Genomic DNA, 21,537 nt, shown 5'->3' with positions numbered 1-21,537 from the left:
TTAGAACGACTGCCTCTTGGTATTGCTGTGATGCTGGATAGTATTCCACTGGTGTTTCAAATACCAGCAGGGTCATGTATGGTGGTCATATTTCAGTGGAACTTCCAGACTTAGGGCAGACTAGGAAGAAGGCAGTCCACTTCTGAGAGATTAGCCACTAAAATCCTTATATAAATAGCAACAAAACTTAGCATGAGGAGCACATTAAATACAGAGAGAAGTGAGGAGAAACACTTCCCAAACATAAGGCAGAAGTAGCTTATCCTTACTGAAAGCAAGAACATGTGAGAGGCAGAAAAAAAACTCAAAACCAGTGGGTATGCACACAGGTGTTTATTATCATGCTTCATTTCATAAGGTAATATACCTTACATATCATTTTTGTAGTTATCAATTTGAAAAGAAAAGAGAGCAACAGTCAAGCAACACTAAAGGGAAACAGATATCTCCAACCTTTATCTCTTCAGAAACAAGAACGTTTTAACAAGTACAATTTGATTTACAACATCTACAACACTGAACTAGGTACAAATAGGTATTCAACATAAATCTGTGGAATACATAAAGGAAAATTAGTATCTGGATCATATGTAATCCCTAGAATGCCTCATCTAAAACCACCTACAGCCAGAATCCTCTTTAGAAGCAAGGATGGTGAGACTTCTTCTTACATACCTTGGGCAATTAATTACTATGTGGGACCAGTCCCTAGATGGTTTCCACAACTAGAAGAATATACAATGTCACTAAATTGTATATACAAAAACTGTTGAACTGGTGTGTAATTTGCTGTGTATATTCTCATCAACAACAAAGTAAATAAAAATTTAAAGGAAAAAACAAGAATGAAATTGGTGCAAGAATAAATAAATAAAACAACAAAAAACACAGCACAGTAGCCAAGTCATGACTAGAACCCAGGAATAAACTGCTTGGTTCTGCTAGTCCAATTAAATAACAGGATTTTCTCAGTGATGTTTCAAAAGCTATGCTTACTTGTAGTAGGGCACATTCATGTAGAAGTTGTCAAAGACTTTGTTTGGCTCCACCATCAACACTCACAGAAGCAGCAGTCAAGAAGTCAAATGATGTATTTCCTTAGGCAAATTTATTGGACAAGACCTCTTTAAGGTGTTCAAGAGCAAAGACTGCAGTACATCTGACCAAAGCCATGGTATTTTCAATAGTCTCACATGCATGTGATAGTAGAACAATGAATAAGGAAGGCCATAGAAGAGGTAATGCATTTGAGTTATGGGGTTGGAGAGGAATATTAAAGATACCATGGACTACCAGAAGAACAAATTAATCTATGATGGAAGAAGTAAAACCAGAATGATCCATAAAAGCCAATATGGCCAGATTTCGTCTCTCATAGTTCCGACACATTATCAGGAGGAACTCAGTCCCTGGAGAAAGACATCATGCTTGAAAGAGTGGGGGGCAGTGAAAAGAGGGAGACCCGCAACGAGATGCATTGGCACAGTGGCAGCAACAATGTGAGGATGGCAAAGGACTGGGTGGTGTTTTGTTCTATTGTACATTAGGTCACTCTGGGTCAGAACCAACTAGACGGTACCTAACAACAAGAGCAATCAGAAAAAAGGAATGAAACAATCCGAAGAAAGCCTAAGTATTATGCTGGACACCATGAAGAGGAATAACTTATGGGCAATCAGAATTCTAGAACAGGAAGAGACAATTAAAAGCACAAAGAAAACTGTCTAAGAGTTGTTGGAAGAAAACTTCCCTAACATAATGAAAGCTGAGAAAATAAGCATACAAGAAGCGGAATGAACCCCAAACAGGAAAGATCCCATAAGAAAAATCACGAATGCATATCAAATCAAACTTTCCAAAACCAAAGACAAGGAAAGAATCCTGAGAGCAGCTCGGGAAAAGCGACAAGTTACCTAAAAAGGTTAACCAGTAAGACTAAGCTCTGATTTCTCCCCAGAAACCATGCAGGCAAGAAGGTAATGGTTCACCAAGGAAGGCATTCAGGAAGCCATCAAACATATGAAGAAATGTTCACAATCTTTAGCTGTTGTCGCTGTTGTCAAATGCAGTCAAGTCCAACTCACAGAGACCTTGTATAGAGTTTCCAAGGAGTGGCATTAGAGAGATGCAAATCAAAACAATGAGATATCATTTCACACCTACGTTAACAGCTGAGTTAAAAAAAAACAAAAAACCCACAGAAAACAACAAAAGCTGGCCAGGGTGTGGAGAGACTGGGACCTTCTTACAGTGCTAATAGGACTGTAAAATGGTTCAATCACTCTGGAAAATGGTATGGCACTTCCTCAGAAAGTTGGAAATAGAAATACCTTCTTGTTGTTGTTGTGTGACGTGGAGTCAGTTTCGACTCATATTATGACCCAGCAATTCCCTCTACTTGGTATATATCCACAAGAAATACAAGCTATGACACAAGTAGATATATGTACACCAATGTTGATCACAGCACTATTCACAATCATAAAAAAGATGGAGACAGGCTATGTGCCCATCAATGGAAGAATTTTTAAACAAAATCTGGTACTACTGCGCAATGTGGAAGAATGACGAATCTGTGAAATACCTCACAGCATAGATGAACCTGGAGGACATTTTCTTTAATTAAATTAGTCAATCACAAAAAGGAAAACATTACATGAGACCATTATTTTTTTTAAAGTTTCAGAAAAAGTTTCCATATTAAAAGAAACATTCTTTGTTGGTAAACAGAGGTAGGAGGGAGGGGAGAATAATTCACTGGCCAGAGGGTAGACATGTTAGCTTGGGTGATGGGGAGGGCAATATACAAGGGGGAGAGCAATACACTAGAGGAGGGAGGGTTGGCATAATAATAATACAGATAGGTGGTGGAGCATTGTTGTTGCTGTTAAGTATCATTGAGTTGGTTCCAACTCATCGCAACCCTGATTAGGATTTCAAAGGAGCAGCTGGTGAGCTTGAACTGCTGACCTAATGCAACTTTTCAGTCCAATGCATTAACCCACAGCGCCACATCAGGACTCTGTGGTAGAGCATACAGCAGGCAAAATGATGAAAACTTCCTAGATAATACCAAACATCTTAAGGCAATGAGTTGATGGGCCTAGGGGCTCAGGTTCATAGTTTCAAGGGACACCATGGTCAACTGGAACAACAAAGTCCACCACAAAAACAATGTTCTATACATTCTGCTTGGGTGAGTAGCATCTAGGTTCTTGAAAACTTATGAGTGGCCATCTAAGGTGCTGCTATTGGTCTCTCCATATGCAGAGAAGGAAGTGATAAGAACTGAAGAGGACTGGAATCAATGAGTCCTATGGACTAATGAAACATGTGCACATTGGTCTCCATGACTCTGAAACCAGAAGAACTAGGCAGTGTCCTGCTACTACTACCAACCACCTTGAGAGGGATCACATTAGAAGGTCCTGGATAGAATGAGAGAAAATGTAGAACAAAATACAAAATTATTTAATTAAAAAACAAACACAGAGGTTTACTGGTTAGAAAAAGACTGTAGGAATCTGAGACTACGGCCCTAGACTACCCTTCAGGTGTCGAAAGGAACAGCCTTTGTGGCCCAACGGTCAACCAAGAAGTAGTTAGGTATGTAGGGGGAACAACAACACTAGTAAGGTATGCTCACTATGAATGATAGAGTCGTTATTTTCCATCCCCTAGAGTGGACAGCAAGAGTCTTCCCCTAGAGCTGAAGTCTTGAATGGGGACTTCTAGGTTCCTAAGCTGGGAGAAAAGAAATTTCTGTTAATTAAAGTTAAAAAAAAAAAAAGTATTAGGTTAAATAGGTAAATGAATAACAACCAAAGTTTATTAGTGGGTGGATGGGAGGGGAAAATGAGGAGTTATTGCTTACAAGTTACTGAGTTTCTGTTAAGGGTGAATAAAAAAATTGGAAATTAGTATTGGTGATAGTTGTACAATACAATGAACAAAACTAACGTCACTGAACTATACATGCAAAAAATGGATGCAACATACATATAGACTCCTGGTGTGGCACTATAATATCAATACTGGGCTGTGAATCACAAGGTCGGCAGTTCAAACCCCACCAGCTGCTCCTTGGAAACCCTATACAGGGTCACTATGAGTCAGATCTGACTCCATGGCACTTAGCAACTGTATATGTATGTGTGTGTGTGCGTGTATATATATATAAACATACATATGTTGTTATTAAGTGCCATAAAGTTGGTTCTAACTATGGTAGTGTACTGGTTACGAGTCAGGCTCCTAACCTCAAGGTCAGTAGTTCCAAACTACCAGCTGTTCCAAGGGAGAAAGACAAGGCTTTTCTACTCCCATAAAGATTTACAGCAGGGTTACTATGAGTCACAAGTGACTTCACAGCATATCACCACTTAAAAAAAAATATATCTAAACTATAACATTAACCATTGCTGTTAGTACCATCAAGTCGGTTTCAACTCATAGCGAGCAATCCTGTATAGGGTTTCCAAGGAGTGGTGAGTAGGTTTGAACTGGTGACCCTGTGATTAGCAGTCCAGTGTGTATCCATCCTACAGCGCAACATTGTTGTTGTTGTTAAGTGCCGTGGAGTCGGTTCTGACTCATAGTGACCCTGTACAGGGTTTCCGAGGCTGTAAATCTTTACGGAAGCAGAAAGCCTCTTCTTTCTTCCGCGGAACAGCTGGAAGTTTCGAACTACCGACCTTAAGGTTAGCAGCCCGATTCATCTATTGGTTCTTTTGGCAGCCCATGGAACAAACGTATATACATATACAAAGGAGCTTCAAAAAGTTTTTAAAATGGAATTGGACAACAGTCTATTTACAAACCACAGCTTCATCTATCCTAAGACCAAAAGAACTAGGCAGTACTACTAACAACCATTCTGATCAGAGATAGATTCTGATAAAAAGGGAGAAAATGTAGAAGAGAGCTTCGGATTCTTTTAGAAGTCCAGATTTACTAGACCAGTTGAGATTAGAGGACTCCCCTAGGTTATCAACCTGATACACTCCATAAAGGTTGACACGAAACTATATCCTAGAATGGGGTAGAAACTATGTAAGATAAAACTCATGCCAGAAAGTTAGGAGATGCTTTAAATACATACATACACACACACACATAATGGTTACAGGTATGTTAAAGGGACACAGGTGTCAAACTGTAAAAGCTCCCAATGGCCAAAGAAAAATCTGAACAACAAAATAAATAGAACTAGTATTGGATTATAACCCAATGTATAAAATAAATGTCGTGAGTCTACACTCACAGGCATTTATAAATAACTCATAATATAAATAAGTTACTGACTAAAAAGGCAAATCTTCTATGCCAAAAATTTAAAATAGTTTATGTAGTTTAAGAATACTCTGCCAAATTCTTCAATATAAGCCTATATGTATTGTGACTTCCTTCCAAAGAGTACAAAATGAAAAAAAAAAAGAAAACAACCCACTGCCATGGAGGGATACAGGGTTTCCGAGACTGTAAATCTATTTGGGAGCAGATAACCTCTTCTTTCTCCCATGGAGCAGCTGGTGGGTTTTGAACCATGGACTCTGAGGTCAGAAGCACAACACCTAGCCCACATCACCACCATGGCAGCATTTCCCCCTTTTACAGTATGAAAAGGGCACATAATCTCTGTGATCATACTCCCTAAACCCCAGTCCTCTAGTCTAATCATGAGAAAAACATCAGATAAATCTCAAATCACTAGGGAGCATGGCAGAAGGCAGAATCTCCAGAAGGTACTATTCAATCTGTCTGGGCGGAGCTGATGAAAGGAGATACAGATGGATAACTTGTGATACTGTAGTGAATAATGCTTATCAGGACGGATTATGAAGGTTGGAAATGCAAAGGTAGAAGTTTTGTAACAAGGAAGGGAGGGATTGATTCTCCAGGATAGGAGCGGAGGCCTCTGGGACCGTCAACGGAGAAGAGCCGAGAGCGGGACCCTACCCAGAGAAACAGAGATGCCTGAGATGGAGACAGATGATGACGTGGAGTAATGAAGCGGCTGGGGACTTTGGACCCAGAGAGGGAAAGGGACTGTGGGCAGAAAACTGGGGGGAGGAGGGGGAAGTGTAGGGGGCAGGTTTCTGGGATATACCCTTTGGGTGGTTGATGATGCATGGAGGGGATTGGAACCATGGCAGTGAGATGATATACGATGGAATGAATGTAAAACTAAAGTTCTCCCATGTAAACTATTATATAATTCACAATAAAACATTCAAAAAAAAAAAAAATCTCAAATCAAAGGAGCCCTGGAAGCATAATGAGTTACAAACTGGACTGCTAACCACAAGGTCAGCAGTTCAAATCTACCAGCTGCTCTTATAAAGATTTAGTCTCAAAAACTCTATGTTGTTCTTTTTGTTAAGTACTGTTGAGTTGGTTCCAACCCATAACGACCCTGTACAGGGTTTCCAAGGAATGGCTTGTGAATTTGAACCACCAGTGTTGCAGTTCAAACGACCTTGCAGTCCAGCGCATTAACCCACAGCGCCACACCAGGATTCTGCTGAGTCAGAACCGATTCGATGGCATATAACCACAACCACCACCACTCCTCAAACTGTTAAGATCATCAACAACAAGAAAAATGTGAAACTGTCATAAACAAGAGGAACCTAGGGAGACACAACAACCAAGTGAAATGTGGTGTCTTGGGTGAGATCCTGGAATAGAAAAAAATATTAAGAAAATCTGACAAAAGCATGTTACTCTTGTTGTCAAATGTCATTGCAGGGGATCCATTCATAGTGACCCTATGTAGAATTTCCGAGGCTGTAAATCTTTGTGGGAACAAAAAACCTATTTTCTCCTGTGGCGTACCTGGGTGGACTTGATCTACCAACTTTGTAGTTACTAGCCCAGTACTTATCCTACTTTAATAATACTGTGTCATTACTAGTTTACAAATTGTGACAAATTGGAGTCCTTGATGGTTAAGCACTTGACTCTCAACCAAAAGATTGGTGGTTCAAGCTCACACAGCAGTTCTACGGAAAAAAGACCTGGCAGTCTGCTTACATAAAGTTTATAACCTTGTAAACCCTACAGAGGAGTTTTACTCTGTCAGATAAGGTCACTAGGAGTTCATATCGACTTGATCACATGCAATAATAACTTAAGATGTTATTAACAAGTAATAAAATGGGAAACTAGTTACTGAATACATGAGGACTCTGTCCTAGCTTCTCTATTTTTTGTGTATCTACAGCTGTTCTTCCCCAAAAATTAAGCTTACTAAAAATATATAAAAATTTCAAGAGGGCTTCTACCAAGATGGCAGACTAGGTAGACACACTACACTGACCCTCTACAACAAAAATATGAGAGACCAAATGAAATAGACACAGATGAAAATTGAGTAAACCTGAACTTCAGAGAAGTGGACTGAGTGCTTGCTGGGAGGAGAAGCTGAGGGGAACAGGGAGAGAGGGTGACTAAGTTGTGAACTGCTGGCTGAGGAAAGCATCTTGTGAGCAGCTTTGGCAACAAAGGGAGGCCTGGCAGAGCAGATTCACACAAAAGATGGCAAAGGTACAACTCCTTCTTTTTCCCCAAGCTCCCCTGGTGATCAGAGGGGTAGTGAGCTCCCACCTTCATCTACCCCAGCCTTGGAGACTGCTTTTTAAGAGTTCAGAGCCACATGGTTGGGAGCCACGCCAATGTGAGACAAGGGCCAGCTGTGATGCTTTGGTGCGCGAGTTCAGGCAGGACCTGCTCTAGACCTACAGAACCTGCAGAGCAACCAGACCAGCATTTAACCAGTCACTCTGCTCCCAGCTGCCCTGCGGTCCTAACATGAAATCAGCTGCATCAAGGGCCTCTACCAACTACTTCCAATTGAGTGTCCTAAACATACATGACACAGGCACCAGTGTTGCAGTTCAAACATAGATAACACAGGCACTCCATCTAGGCTAGGAGCGCTGTTGTTGTCACATCCCTCCCACAACCGCCACCTCTTGAGTTCCTTGACGTGTAGTACTGTAAGTCTTCTCCTCTCTGGGTCCAATAGCTACACTTTTTTTGGCTTTGTGTTTGGTTTTTTCCTTTGTTGTTTCACTGTTTTTGCTTGTTTATTCTTTCTCTTCCTCCTTTGCTTTCCAGTCCATTGAATTTTATCCTTCTATTTCCACTTTTTTTTTCCCTTCTTTTTTGCCCCCCTTTGATCTTTCTTTACTGTTCTCTATTCTCTCTTTTCATCTTTCATCTCCCTGGATTTTCTAAGTTTTTTTTTTATTTCCCCTTATGTTTTTCTTCTATAGCTCCACTTCCTGTCCCTTTTGTCTTTATAGTTATTATATTATTTTTTCCTGGTTGCTGCCTGTTTTTACTTATTTTTTTCTTTATTATTTTCTCTTTTCATTGTCGGCTCCTTGTTTGTTTATTCTTGTGTGTGAAGGGGTCAGGGGTCTTCTTTTTCCCACCATGCACATACAGCCCAGCGACAACTGTACCCTCTGCAGTTCCATCCACTGGGCAAGAGTTAAGACCAGCTCCTATACATTCTGATCAATGACAGACAGCAGCCAACACCACCCAAACTCACCCTAAAGTGAGGTGCACAAATGGTGATTCACCAACTACACCCACAGAAGACTGCTGGTTTAAGAACACATCAACATACATGCATCAATTAAACAGAAATTCAGTAATATCACAATATTCCAGCAACAACAAACAGTTATAGCTCAAACAAACGACCAAGCTACTGAGACAGAAAACGTTTCGGACGAGGAAAAGGTAATCCTGAAAAAGAATTCAAAAGAATGATATTTGTTGCTGTTGTTGTTGTTAGGTGCCATCGAGTCAGTACCAACCCATAGCGACCTTACGCACAGCAGAACGAAACACTGCCTGTTCTTGGGCCACCCTCACTACTGTTGCCACGCTTGAGTCCATCGGTGCTGCCACTTGGCCAATCCATCTCGTTAGGTATCTTATAAAGATTGACAGAAAGATCAAGGAAAGCAAGGAGAACACAGAAAAAACTATAGAAGAATTCAGGAAAACACTACAGACAAAAAATAAATGTAAATTTTGTAGCAATACAAAACCTGCAATTAGAAATCCAGAATATTAATACTAAGATTTCAGGAACAGATAATACATTGAAAGGACAAAGGAATAGATTTGAAGCAATGGAAGCACAAATTAACATGCTTAAAGATAAATCTCTAAACACTAGTGTGCTAGAAGAAAAATTAGAAAAAAAAGGAAAAAAATCCTAGAAAAGCCTAAGAGTTATGTGGTATACCATGAAGAACAACTGACAGGTGATCAAAATTCCAGAACAGGAGGAAACAATTAAAAAAAAAAACACACAAGAAAAAATTATCGAAGAGTTGTTGGAAGAAAACTTCTCTAACATGAAAGATGGGAAGCTAAGCAAACAGGAAATTGAATGAATTGCAAATAGGAGCGATCCCAAAAGAAAATAACCAAGACATATCATAATCAAACTTTCCAAAACCAAAAACAAGAAAATAATACTGAGAATAGCTCAGGAAAAACAAAAAGCTACCTCCAAAGGAGAACCAACAAGAAACTAAGCTGATTTGTCAGAAGAAACCATGCATGAAAGAAAGCAATGAGATGGCATCTATAAAACTCTGAAAGAAAATTATTGCCAAAGCGGTCCCTCAAACTGTTGCTATTATTGTTAAGTTCCATTTAGTCAGTTTCAACTCACAGCAACCCTATATAGTGTTTCCAAGGAGTGACTGGTGAATTTGAACTGCCAATCTTGCAGTTCAGCTCATTAACCGGACAGAAAAATTAGGATGTTTCCTGATAAACAAAAATTAAAGTAATTTGTAATAACCACCAGACCAACATTACAAAAAAAACTAAAGGGTATTCTTTAGATTGAGAACCAACAACAGCAGACAACCAACCACCTGAGAGCTCAACATTGACATGACAACACCACCCAGAACTCAATACAGATATGTTATTGTTGTTAAGTGCCATCAAGTAGGTTCCAACTAATAGCGACCCTGTACAGGGTTTACAAGTAGCAGCTGGTGGATTTGAACCACCGACCTTGTAGTTCACAATGACATTGCAGTTGAGTATTTAAAGTAAAATAAATCTATAAGACTGAAAATAGGAAGCCAGAGATACCATGTTACAGTGAAGTCAACTACAAAGCAAAAAAAAGGAATAGTGTAGATACAGAACTTCCAAATGACAAGGAAGTCAAGTAGATTTCAAGATAAAGCAGACTGTTTTAAATAAGGTAAAAATTAATAAATTACAGGGTAACCTCAAAGAAAATTAATACACCTGCACATCAAAATAAAAAAAGAACAAAATCAAAGAGATTTAGTAAACATTAACACAACAGATAGGAGGAAAATAAGAAGAAAATTCACAAAATTAACTCAGCACAGAAGATTATGTGGAACAAAGAAAGTAGCAGCACCACACACACAAAAACCGCACAGCAAAATGACAGCAGTTAATTCATACCTATGGATAGTTTCATTGAATGTAAATGAATTACATGCACCAATCAAGAGACATCCCTCTAGGATGCCAAAACTACCATTTTGATGTGGTGTAAATCAAAGAGCACACAATTCTTGTGGGAAAGATTAAAAGATGAAAACACCTCCTTCAGTTAAGTGCCATCAAGTTGGCTCCAATTTACAGTGACCCCCATCCATATAGGGTATCCGAGGAGCAGCTGGTAAATCTGAATCGCTGAACTTGCGATTCATAGTCCAGTGCTTATCCCACAGTGCCACACCAGGGCTCCCAGAAATAAATAGGTAGATGATATGTTGAGAGACAACAGCTTCACATTTTTTAAAATAAAGGTACTTTTGTTAATAAAGATTTCTACGATTTTGTAACAATACTTTTTGACTTACCCTTGTATTAGAATATGGTTCCACCAAGCAAATGCACTTATGCAAACATAAGAATTATTAAAATTGTCAACTAAGAATCACATATCCTGCGTAAAACTGTGCCTCAAATATGATGATAATATTAGGATACTTTCAGATAAAGAAAAATTAAAAGAATTTGTAAAAACCAAACAAACCTTATAAAAAATACTAAAGGGAATTCTTGGACAGAAGACTAACAGCAGACAACAACCTGAGATTAACATACATGACATATCACTCAGAACTCAAGCTAGATATGTTGTTGTTATGTGCCACTGAGTCATTTCCAACTAACAGTGAACTTTGCAGTTACCAGTTCAATGCTTATCCTACATCAGCACACCAGGGCTCCAAAGTAAAACAAATCCACAAGACTGAAAACAGGGAACCAGAGTTAACAGTTTGCAACAACAACAATAAAAACACACAAAGTAAAAAGAGGGAATGGTACAGTTACAAACTTTAACACATCAAGAGGAAATCAAATAGATTTAAATTAAAAAAAAAAAAAAATCTAACCATAATCCTAAAACTAGCCTGAGCCCAAGCCCAACCGCTAGCCCTACCCCTAAAACACTATCTCTAGTCCTAACTATAACCCTGACACGACACAAAACTCTAGCTCTGGTAGCGTAGTGGCTACGAATCGGGCTGCGAACCTTAAGGTCAGCGGTTCGAAACTACCAGCTGCTCCGCGGGAGAAAGAGGAAGCTTTCTACTCCCGTAAAGATTTACACCCTCGGAAACCCTGTACAGGGTCGCTATGGGTCGGAACCGACTCGACGGCACTTAACAACAACAACAACATCCTAGGCCTAGCCATAGACCTAACCCTAATTCTAGTTCCTTATTCCTATCCCTCTCAAAAAGAAGAGATTATTAAGAAAATAAAGTAATTATCTTAAAACTCTAAGAACAAATAAATCAGAGGCTGTCACTGACTTGCTGACTGTAAGATCAATGGTTCAAACCCACCAGCTGCTCCTTGGAAACCCTATACAGAGTTGCTGTATGTTGGAACCAACTTCACAGCACTTATCAACAATAACAACAAGGGGTCACCAGCGGGTCCAGGCAAGAAAAAATGATCCTAAGGAACTCATCACTGCTACAAAACCAGCACAAAGCATTGTGGCATAACAAGGTGAATCAGATTAAATATAAAAAACAGTTGCAGATCTGCTATTCATGACATTTACAAATTCTGTTTTCACATCCATAACAGTTACAAATAGCCTATTATGTATTATTTCTCATATGATAATTATCTATATAATAGTATCAGCAGTACGCCCAAAAATATTTACAGATACTATATGATTTCTAGGATTTTCTTCAAAATAATAGTTGTTGTTGTTAAGTGTTGTTGAGTCAGTTTCAACTCATAGCCACCCTGTGTAGTATTTCCGAGGAGCAGCTGGTGAACTTCAACTGCCAAACTTGCAGTTCAAACCTACTTTCCCATCCAGTGCATTAACCCACAGTGTCACAAGGCAGCAAGACCGGCCAGTCTTAATGACTACTACTGAAGCTGGGTGATGGATGCATTAGGTTTACCATACTACTCTATTTTTGTTTGTATTTGCAATTTCCATAATAAAAAGTTGAAAATACAAATAAATACGATTAAGAAATGATTTTACCCATCTTCTCAACATTATATGTTATCTTTGATCACTGACAATGTAGACAATACAGCAAAATAAGTTTAAAAATCTTGATAACATTTGAAGGGGTATTCTGTGTAATGGAATATAATTATCTTCTGCAAGACAGTGACTCCACCTAACACTTCAACATCATGAATGTAGTTTGGCCTGCCAGACATGAAATTCTTTCCCCAACTTATCAAAATGAGAACGTATCCAAGAAACTGTCATTCATACAAGGTCAACAGGCTAAACTACGAAATTACTGTTGATTCTCAAACGCAGTCAACTTCATTAGCAGACAACGAATTAAGTCACGTCTAACTTACCGCAGTCTACTGTTAAACCTGTAAGGCAATGTCATCATCACGTACTTAAAATAGATTCAAATCCAAATACCTCAAATCACACTTTACAAAGTATTTGGCAAAATTTATGATAGAGGCAAAGGTGTATTCCAGTGAAGCAAAGAGGGTCTGGAATGGTTGAACAGAAGTAAGTCAACATCCTCAGAAAGAACAAAACAAAACAGGTTTCTCAACACTGGCTATAAGCCTCCAAAGACCTTTCAGAATTGGTGTTTCTGCAAGTTTGGATATACAAGCTTTGTTTCAAAATACAAAAAGAAGATTTTAAAAAATAAAGCTGAAGGGAACCTAAGAGGCCAGCCTTCCTGTGCAATCTGCCATGATGCCAAATTCAAGTTGGACACATATTGTACTACCAATCCAGGCCATAAAGGCAAACTTTGGTTTGTAAATGTGAATGAATCACACAATTTTCTATCACATTTCAGTGGCTCTAGGGCCAACTCAATTTGATCAACCAGAACAAACAGAAGCCAGAACAGTCTTATGTGACAACCAGAGTATCATGCTCCTATTGCCTGGGTAATATACCAACTAAATGTACTTCTAAAGCCTCTTAAATATGTATATTCTTTGACCAAGCCATTTTACAACTAGAAATTTTTACTAAGACATAGTTGAAAATGTATGTAAAAGAAACTTTAGTAAATAAAACTTATAAACTGCTTTAAGGATCATGAGTTAGGCAATTAACTAAATTATGGTCCAGTCATACAATTATATTCTATGTGAATATTAAAAATATTTACTGATATAGTTATAACATTGTATGAAAGAGCACATTACAAAATTATATTTAAAATATTAATCCATATTTGTTATATATATGTGTGCCTTTGAACATATATGTATAACTTTGTGAACTTCCATAGATCTAAGGAGTCGTGGTGTGGCACTGTGGGTTAATGCGCCAAACTGCAAAGCTGTTTGAACTTCAAGGTCGGCAGTTCAAGCTTACCAGCTGTTCCTCGGAAACCCTATACTGGGTTTCTATGGGTTGGAACCGACTCGACAGCACTTAACAACAACACAGATCTAAGAATATGATATAGCAGGAGGATATGTGGGTACATAAGCATGTGCATGTGCACATATGCAAAAGTGCATGCAAGTGCAGTCAGGTGTCTATAGAATTGCACACAGGTATACAAAGATGAGTCTGTATATGCATGCATGGGTACTTCAGAGTATATATTTATGCATACATATCTGCTAATGCATATATCTATATTTGAAGCACACTGGCCTATGTTTTCAGTACGTGTGTGTAATCACTAGTTAGAAGTGTTATGGCCTTGACATTTCTAAGTCTCTACTTAGAAGTGTTATGGCCTTAGACATTTCTAAGTCTCTTTGAGTCTTGATTTTCTCATCTATGCAATGAGAAGAATCGTAGCTGTTTCATGAGGGTTTTGTGAGGATTAAATAGGATATGGAGGTAAAGCATTTAGTAGTGTGCCTGGTGCATAGTAAATGCTCAATCAATATTAGCTGTCCTATATGCATATACAGAGTCCTGGTGTGGTGCTGTGGGTTTAATGCACCATACTGCAAAGCAAGGTCAGCAGTTCAAGCTCACCTTGGCAACCCTATACAGGGTCGCTATGGGTCAGAACCGACTCAACAGCACTTAACACCAACAGCAACATATGCATATACATGGAGCTCTGGTAGCGTAGTGGTTATGAGTCAGGCTGCTAACCTCAAGGTCAGCAGTTGGAAACTACCAGCTGTTCCACAGAAAGATGAGGCTTTCTGCGCCCATAAAGATTTACAGCCTCAAAAACCCTATACAGGGTCACTATGAGTTAGAACCAACTCCACAGCACACTACCACCATATGCATATACACGATGTATGTTTGTGTATAGGCATCTTAGTGTAGCACTGTAAGATAAACATTAGACTGCTAACCGGAAGGTCAGCAGTTCAAACTCACCAGCCACTCCTTAGAAACCCTATGCTGTTGTTGTTAAGCGCTGTTGAGTCTGTTCCTGACCATACTATTTGTGGGAACCAACTCGACAGCACTTAATAAAAATAACAACATGTGTGTGCATATTTACACAGTCCACAAAGATACACATAAAAATATTCACTTCGTTATCTATGGATAATAGACTTGTTTGGGTTGGTATGGGACTTGGTTTTTTTGTTTTGTTTTTCAGTTTTGCTTATAGATATTTTTATAATTCTCCTAGGAAGATTATTTCTTCAAAATGCTGACAATATAAAAAAGAATAAAGATGGTTTATCCTCAATATACCTTCTCAATCTTGCATATCGAAAGCTATGAAGTACTGCACCAAGATATACATAATTTTGATACTCTACCAAATTTTTTTTGTATTCTAGCAGTATGTTAGTATTACCTAATAGCTCAAGAAGATGGCAGTACAAAGAAAAAAAACACAGCTTTTTGCTTATTTGTCTTATCCCAGTCAGGATGAAAAAAAAAATGAATCAGATGACACTACTGAGGATTAGTTAATGTGCACACACCTTAGTTAGAGGTACATGACATCTGTCATTTCCAAGTTATTAACTGAGGCAGTAATGAACCGAGAGCCTTGCCCAAGGTCACACAAAAAAGCATGTGCCAAACCTCAGGCTGTGAAGAGATCAAAAGGCTTGACTGCATGGCCATAATTTGGGCGTATGTACGAAATCAAGAAGCTAAATTCTTAAGCAGTCATCTCCAGAGTCTAGTCGGAGGGAGAAGGAAATTGCAACACAAGGCTGAAGACAGCAAAAAAACACCAGTAACTGGCCACTCTATCGTTAACCTACATGCTTTGATCATACTGCTTTCTCTTATGTCTAAAACATTAAATTGTACATCATCTAAAATAAGGCGCTTGATTCCATAAATCAACACGATTGACACGACACTGAAATGTAAATGACACTGAAAGCATTTTGAAATATGACAAAACTCAAGCGGTTCCAATTAACATCAGTTACTACCTGGCTCCATTCCCATAATTACGATGTGTTACATTAAATACCTCTTAACAACCCTGCAGCAGGTCCCTCTAAATTTCCAGGGGAAACCCGGCTACAGATAGTAGCGAGAAAAACAAGCAGCTGTTTTCCCTGAGGCCTCAATTTACAAATCATACCTGAGATAACAATCTAATCATGCCCTATACATTTCCTCCCCAGCAATGCTATTCAATCTCTTAAAAAGTCATTTCCCGGCGTTTGAAACACACACACAAACACGCACGCGCCCAGCAGCCCTCCCTGTAGCTCGACATTTTGAGGCATCACCTCAGCTAAACATCGCCTTTTCAAAAATCTACCGCTAACTGCAGGCTGGTCTCCTATCTCATCTTTTAACTTTTGTCTTAAACCAGAGGGGAGAGGTTTGAGTTTCGACAAACAGAAATAACACTCTGAAACCTTGAGTAATCGCATCTCGCTACGGGGAACTGTCAGCGGAGGCAACCACACTATTTTAATCTTCTTCCACCCAGTTTCCATTCCCATTTTATTACTTTTTACCTTTTCCAATGGCATCAAACCAAGGCGTAAAGAGGGAATGAAATTAACAGATCTCTGAGACCCCTAATATCTCAAAGTATCGATGATTCCTAAGGGTCGTGGGTTCTAACTCACGCACCCGCCCACCCCGGGAAATGCGGTAAACCAGGCCGGACGGAGGTTTTACCACCACCACCACCCTCGGGTCCCGCCTGGGGGCGCCGAGGGACGCACCCGGCCCGCGGCAGCGTCGGCGTCGGATCCAAGGCCGGCCCGCCAGACCCGCCCAGGCCCAGTGAGGCCTGCCAAGCCCTGACATCGCGTTGGCAGTAGTCTGGGCCAGCGCGGCTCGAGGCGGCCGGCTGTCGGCTGAAGCGGAGGCCCGGACGGGACCGGAGAGTCGCTCACCTGTTGGTACCGGCTGCCGCAGGCCGGCTCGACCGCCGCCAGCGCCGCCGCTGCCAACGCCATGGCGCAGCCGGTCACGGTGAAGGAAGGCGAATTAGCTAGCGAGCTGTGGAGGAGCTGTGGCCTAGGAGCGCCGGGAGGCCAAGGGAGACGCGCCTCGGTGGGTCTCAATAGCCGCCGCGGTCCCCGGGCTGGACGTTCCTCTCCCGCTGCTAGTGCCGCCGCTGCCGCCGAGGCTCGGACGCGGCCCCTAGGGAGGAGGCGGGGACCACGACGACGACGACGACGACGCTGCGCCGCCGCCCCGCCCCCGACTCCCGCCCTGCGCCACCGCCCTAGCGCCGCCCGGCGAGGCCTTGCCCAGCTTTGCGGCCTCGTGGCCGTCCCTCCCAGAATGGGGCCCGTCCCTCCAAGCTGCACCTCTGAAGGTGAAGTGTTGGATTTGATTCCACTCAAACACAACTGCTGACCAGCTAATCGCCAGATAAAGCAATACTGGTACTGAGCCCCTTGTGCCAGGCACTTACTTCACCTACATTCTGCCCTTTAGCCATCAACCCCATGACAGAGCCCAATTTTAGAGGAAGTCGTTTGTGCACAGAGATGACAATCTTGTACAATCTCATTCCTGATCTCTGCCTGCAGAATCTTGATTTTTATCTCGTAGATCAGGGGTCAGTCAATGGTGGCACAGGAGACGAATCAGGTCTGAAATTGTGACCGTGAAAAATATTGATGTTGTTAGTCGATTCCGACTCATAACGACCCCTATATAGGGTTTCCAAAGAGCTGCTGGTGAGTTTGAACCACCGACCTTGTGGACCAAACCTACTTAGAGGTCCAGTGCTTTTCCCACGGCACCACTTGAAATTCACATTTCATTGTCACTGTATAAAGTTTTATTGGAACACAACCGCTACCACTTGTTTAGCATGACTCACAAGGCCTAAAATACTTACTATCTGACCTTTACAGGACAGTTTGCTGACCCTAGATCCACGGGACCTAGATCTGAGGCCCCTTGTATCCCAAAGCCTAGGATAATATCTTATGTGATGCTGTAGAATAAGCACTGGACGTCTAACCGCATCGTGGCTTGTTCAAACCTACCAGCTGCCCCTCAGAAACCGTTTAAAGGATCTCTAAGTCAGAATTCACAGCGCCTAAAGTTCACCAGCTGTTCCTTGGAAACCCTATACAAGGTCTCTATGGGTTGTAATTGACTCGAGGGCCGAGGGCACTTACCAACAACAACAGCGATCATAGGAAAGGAGTTCTGGTAGCATAGTGGTTACAAATCGGGATGCTAATCTCACGGTCAGCAGTTCAAAACTACTAGCTGTTCCACGGGGGAAAGATGAGGCTTTCTGCTCCAGTAAAGATTTACAGCCTCAGAAACCCTGTACAAGAGTTGCTATGAGCCAGAACCGGATCCAGGCACATAACAATAACAACAACAATCATAGGAAAGAAAAAGAAGAAAACCCTTAGCAAGGAGAGGATTGACAAAGTAACTGCTATGATGGGCTCAAACAGAGGAACAGTGTTTCATTCCATTGTACATACGGTGGCTATGAGTCAAACCAATTCTAGGGCACCTAACAAGAGCACAGCCTTTGATATGGATTATATTTCAATGTAAAGAAAACAAAAATCCTCACCACTGGACCTCTAAAAAAACATTCTTATCAAAGAAGAAAAGATTGAAGTTGTCAAGGACTTCATTCTTCTTGGATCAACTATCAACACTCACGGAAGCAACAGTCAGGAAATCAAATGACGTATTGCGTTAGGCAAATCTGCTGCACAAGACCTTTTTAAAGTATTGAAGAGCAAGTATGTCAGCTTGAGGATTAAGGTGCGCCTGACCTAAGTCATGGTATTTTCAATAACTTCATATCCATGTGAAAGCTGCACAGTGAATAGGGAAGACTGCAGAAGAACTGATGCTTTTGAGTTATGGTGTTGGAGGAGAATATTGAAAGTGCCAAAAGAACCGTTTTGGAAGAAGTGCAGCCAGAATGCTCCTGGGAGGCCAAGATGGCCAAACTTCGTCTCTCATACTTCGGACATATTGTCAGGAGGGACCAGTCACTGGAGAAGGATCTCATGTTTGGTAAGGTGGAGGGTCAGAGAAAAAGAGGAAGACCCCCAACGAGATGGATTGGCCAAGTGGCAGCATCGATGGACTCAAGCGTGGCAACAGTAGTGAGGCTGGCCCAAGAACAGGCAGTGTTTCATTCTGTTGTTCATAATGTCGCTATGGGTCAGTACTGACTCAATGGCACTTAACAACAAGAAGTGTTTTAACTGCCTCATATGAGGATCCAAGGGCCATACTTTCTGAATCAAACTATCTCAAGAGCTGACAAGTAACCCAAAACTTGAAAGATTTAGCCTTACAGAAAGTTTTACAAAGAACAGGAACAAATACAAAGGCAATGAAATAGGAAAGAGCTTGCTTACCTGGTATAAAGGAGATACAATTTTTTTCCCATTTAAGGGGAATTATACCTGGAGAGATTAAATATTTTACCCAAGGTTACACATGCAAGTCTATAAAACCATTATAACACAACTCTATTCTATATTATAGCATCTAGATGGATTGACACAGTGACAGAAGCAATGGGCTCAAGTGTAGCAATGATTGTGAGATTCTCACATAACCAGGCAGTTTCGTTCTGTTGTGCATATGAATCAGTACTGACTGGACTGCACCTAACAAGAACAACAAAGCTCCGTATACTAGAGAAGGCATTCATGGTCCCTTGTTTCTTTCTATCACACCCAGACATCTAAAATTCCTTGTACCATGTGTCCAACAAAGAAAAAGACGTGATCTTCTCCAGCTTGTGATACCCATTTCTTCTTGATTGTCTTTCCAATTGTCTTTTTTGATTGTCTTAGTAGTCTATGGTTGGTATTAATATGATTATTATTTTAGTTTCTAATATTCAAGTGTAGTTAACAATGTATTTTAAAACATAGTTCTGTTGTAAATACACCCTAAGTTTTCTATATACAAAAGCAAACCAGAGTCCATACAAATTATAGATGTTCATCTCCCATTTTAAATTCTGTATCAGTCTCCAGATGCCTACATGTGTGTTGCTACTTCCAAGTTCCTAGTCTCATATATTCATATGCTGGGGAAACGAACAAATCCAGCAACATGCCAAGCTGAAAGGTCTCAAAGTAAAACATTCAAGTCTCATATTTTCCCATCTTTACTCTCGACTCCATGGCACATAACAACAACAACTCTGTTCCTCTGTCATTTAATCCAAAAAGCAATCATTGAAGCAATAAAATTCAGTGCATCTTTCTAAATATTCTTGCTTATGGTCTCTAAATAGTGGGGAAGGGGAGAAACGTAGAAATACAGCCTTCTTTGCCCAAATTGTACAAACTTACATGTAATAAGGAATAAAAAAGAAAATGTTTGTCCTGTCTCCTAGGGTTATTAGAGCAGTAACAGCCATCTTTATCCATGTGGGCAGCTCTGTGACTTTTTGTGGAAAAGAAAGTACTTCATCTTCCATTTACTTCTTTTCAGAATTATTTTCACCTTCAACATATATACATACATTCCCTGCATGTGGACACAAACATTCAAAATATTCTCTCTGGGAAGAAAAAAAAAAAATTGATCAATTTCCAATCTCCCAGTCCTACTACTGCTCTGATGTTCTCAACCATTATTTACAAGGACTTTGTCATGTTTGGCCTTTGTTTCTCCAAGTTTCCCAAAGTCTTAAGTAAGTAAATTGAAATTATTTGTCTCGATTCAATGGGTGGATAAATTGGAGAATTGAGTCATTGCTAAAGAAGGTTGCTAAAAAAGTTGGCAAGCAAATTTTACAGTGAAGGGGGAAACTGAATTTTTGGCTCACAGCTCCATGCCTGGGGCAAACCAAGCAGATAGAGAAGATAATCCAAGGCTGTAAAAATTACACCCTTTAGATTCATCTTGAGATGTTGTCAAGAGAGCTTCCATGGGGAAAGTTATTAATTTCATATTGCTGTGCTTAGAAACTTATTTCCCCATAGAATAACAGTAATACTTTCCATGTGCAATGCTTTTTATGGGAATTGCTGACTCTGAATCATCCATTCTGAGAGAGAAGAGAAATAATACAGACAAGAAGGAGCACAGTTTATATTTGTATTTCTTTTCTCCAGTTTAGATAAAAATCTCCTCCAAGATATGTATGGTCTTCTGTCTTTAACTGCCATATGACCCATAAAATCTTTCAATGGTCCCCCTTCTGGCCTAAGCAGAGCTGAGCTCAAAGCATGACCAAGAAGTGTTTGTCAAAATTATTCAAAGCCTCATTAGTTTAATACCTCTTTTGAGGCCTTGAACTTCTCCAGCTAGTCTTTACAGAACTCCAATTGGGTCACATAGTTGCATTTCTACTGACTATTCCTCTTTTAATGAGCTCTACAACACTATAGTTTCATTATGTGCAAAATGTAATGTTTTATATTAGTAATAAAACTAGTTATCCACTAATATACACTACAGTTTATGGAGCACCTCCTGGGCCTAGGTCCATTCATACATCATCTCCTTAATCCTCATGATAAACTCATTGATTGGACAGGTGGAGTGATTCTGGAAATGTACATCACTTTGCAATGGTGGGACCAAAATGCAAATTCAGATCTGTCGGACATCAAAACTTGAGCACTGTTCTGTGGATGGAG

The 21,537-nt window shown here is 40.2% G+C and overlaps 1 protein-coding gene across 1 annotated transcript in view; it reads right to left on the bottom strand.

The window, feature by feature from the left end:
- The window catches only part of NDFIP1 (Nedd4 family interacting protein 1), a 62,272-nt gene extending 45,234 nt beyond the window's left edge, over positions 1-17,038 (bottom strand). Inside the window, exon 1 of the mRNA XM_006873258.1 lies at positions 16,825-17,038. Within this exon, the coding sequence (XP_006873320.1) occupies positions 16,825-16,887 (63 nt within the window). The 5' untranslated portion in view covers positions 16,888-17,038. The remainder of the gene's footprint in view (positions 1-16,824) is intronic.
- Positions 17,039-21,537: the final 4,499 nt, after the last annotated feature.

The sequence above is a fragment of the Chrysochloris asiatica genome, unplaced genomic scaffold (assembly GCF_000296735.1).
Source record: "Chrysochloris asiatica unplaced genomic scaffold, ChrAsi1.0 scaffold00232, whole genome shotgun sequence".
Classification (NCBI taxonomy): Eukaryota; Metazoa; Chordata; class Mammalia; order Afrosoricida; family Chrysochloridae; genus Chrysochloris; species Chrysochloris asiatica.
This window is presented reverse-complemented; position numbering and strand designations above follow the sequence as displayed.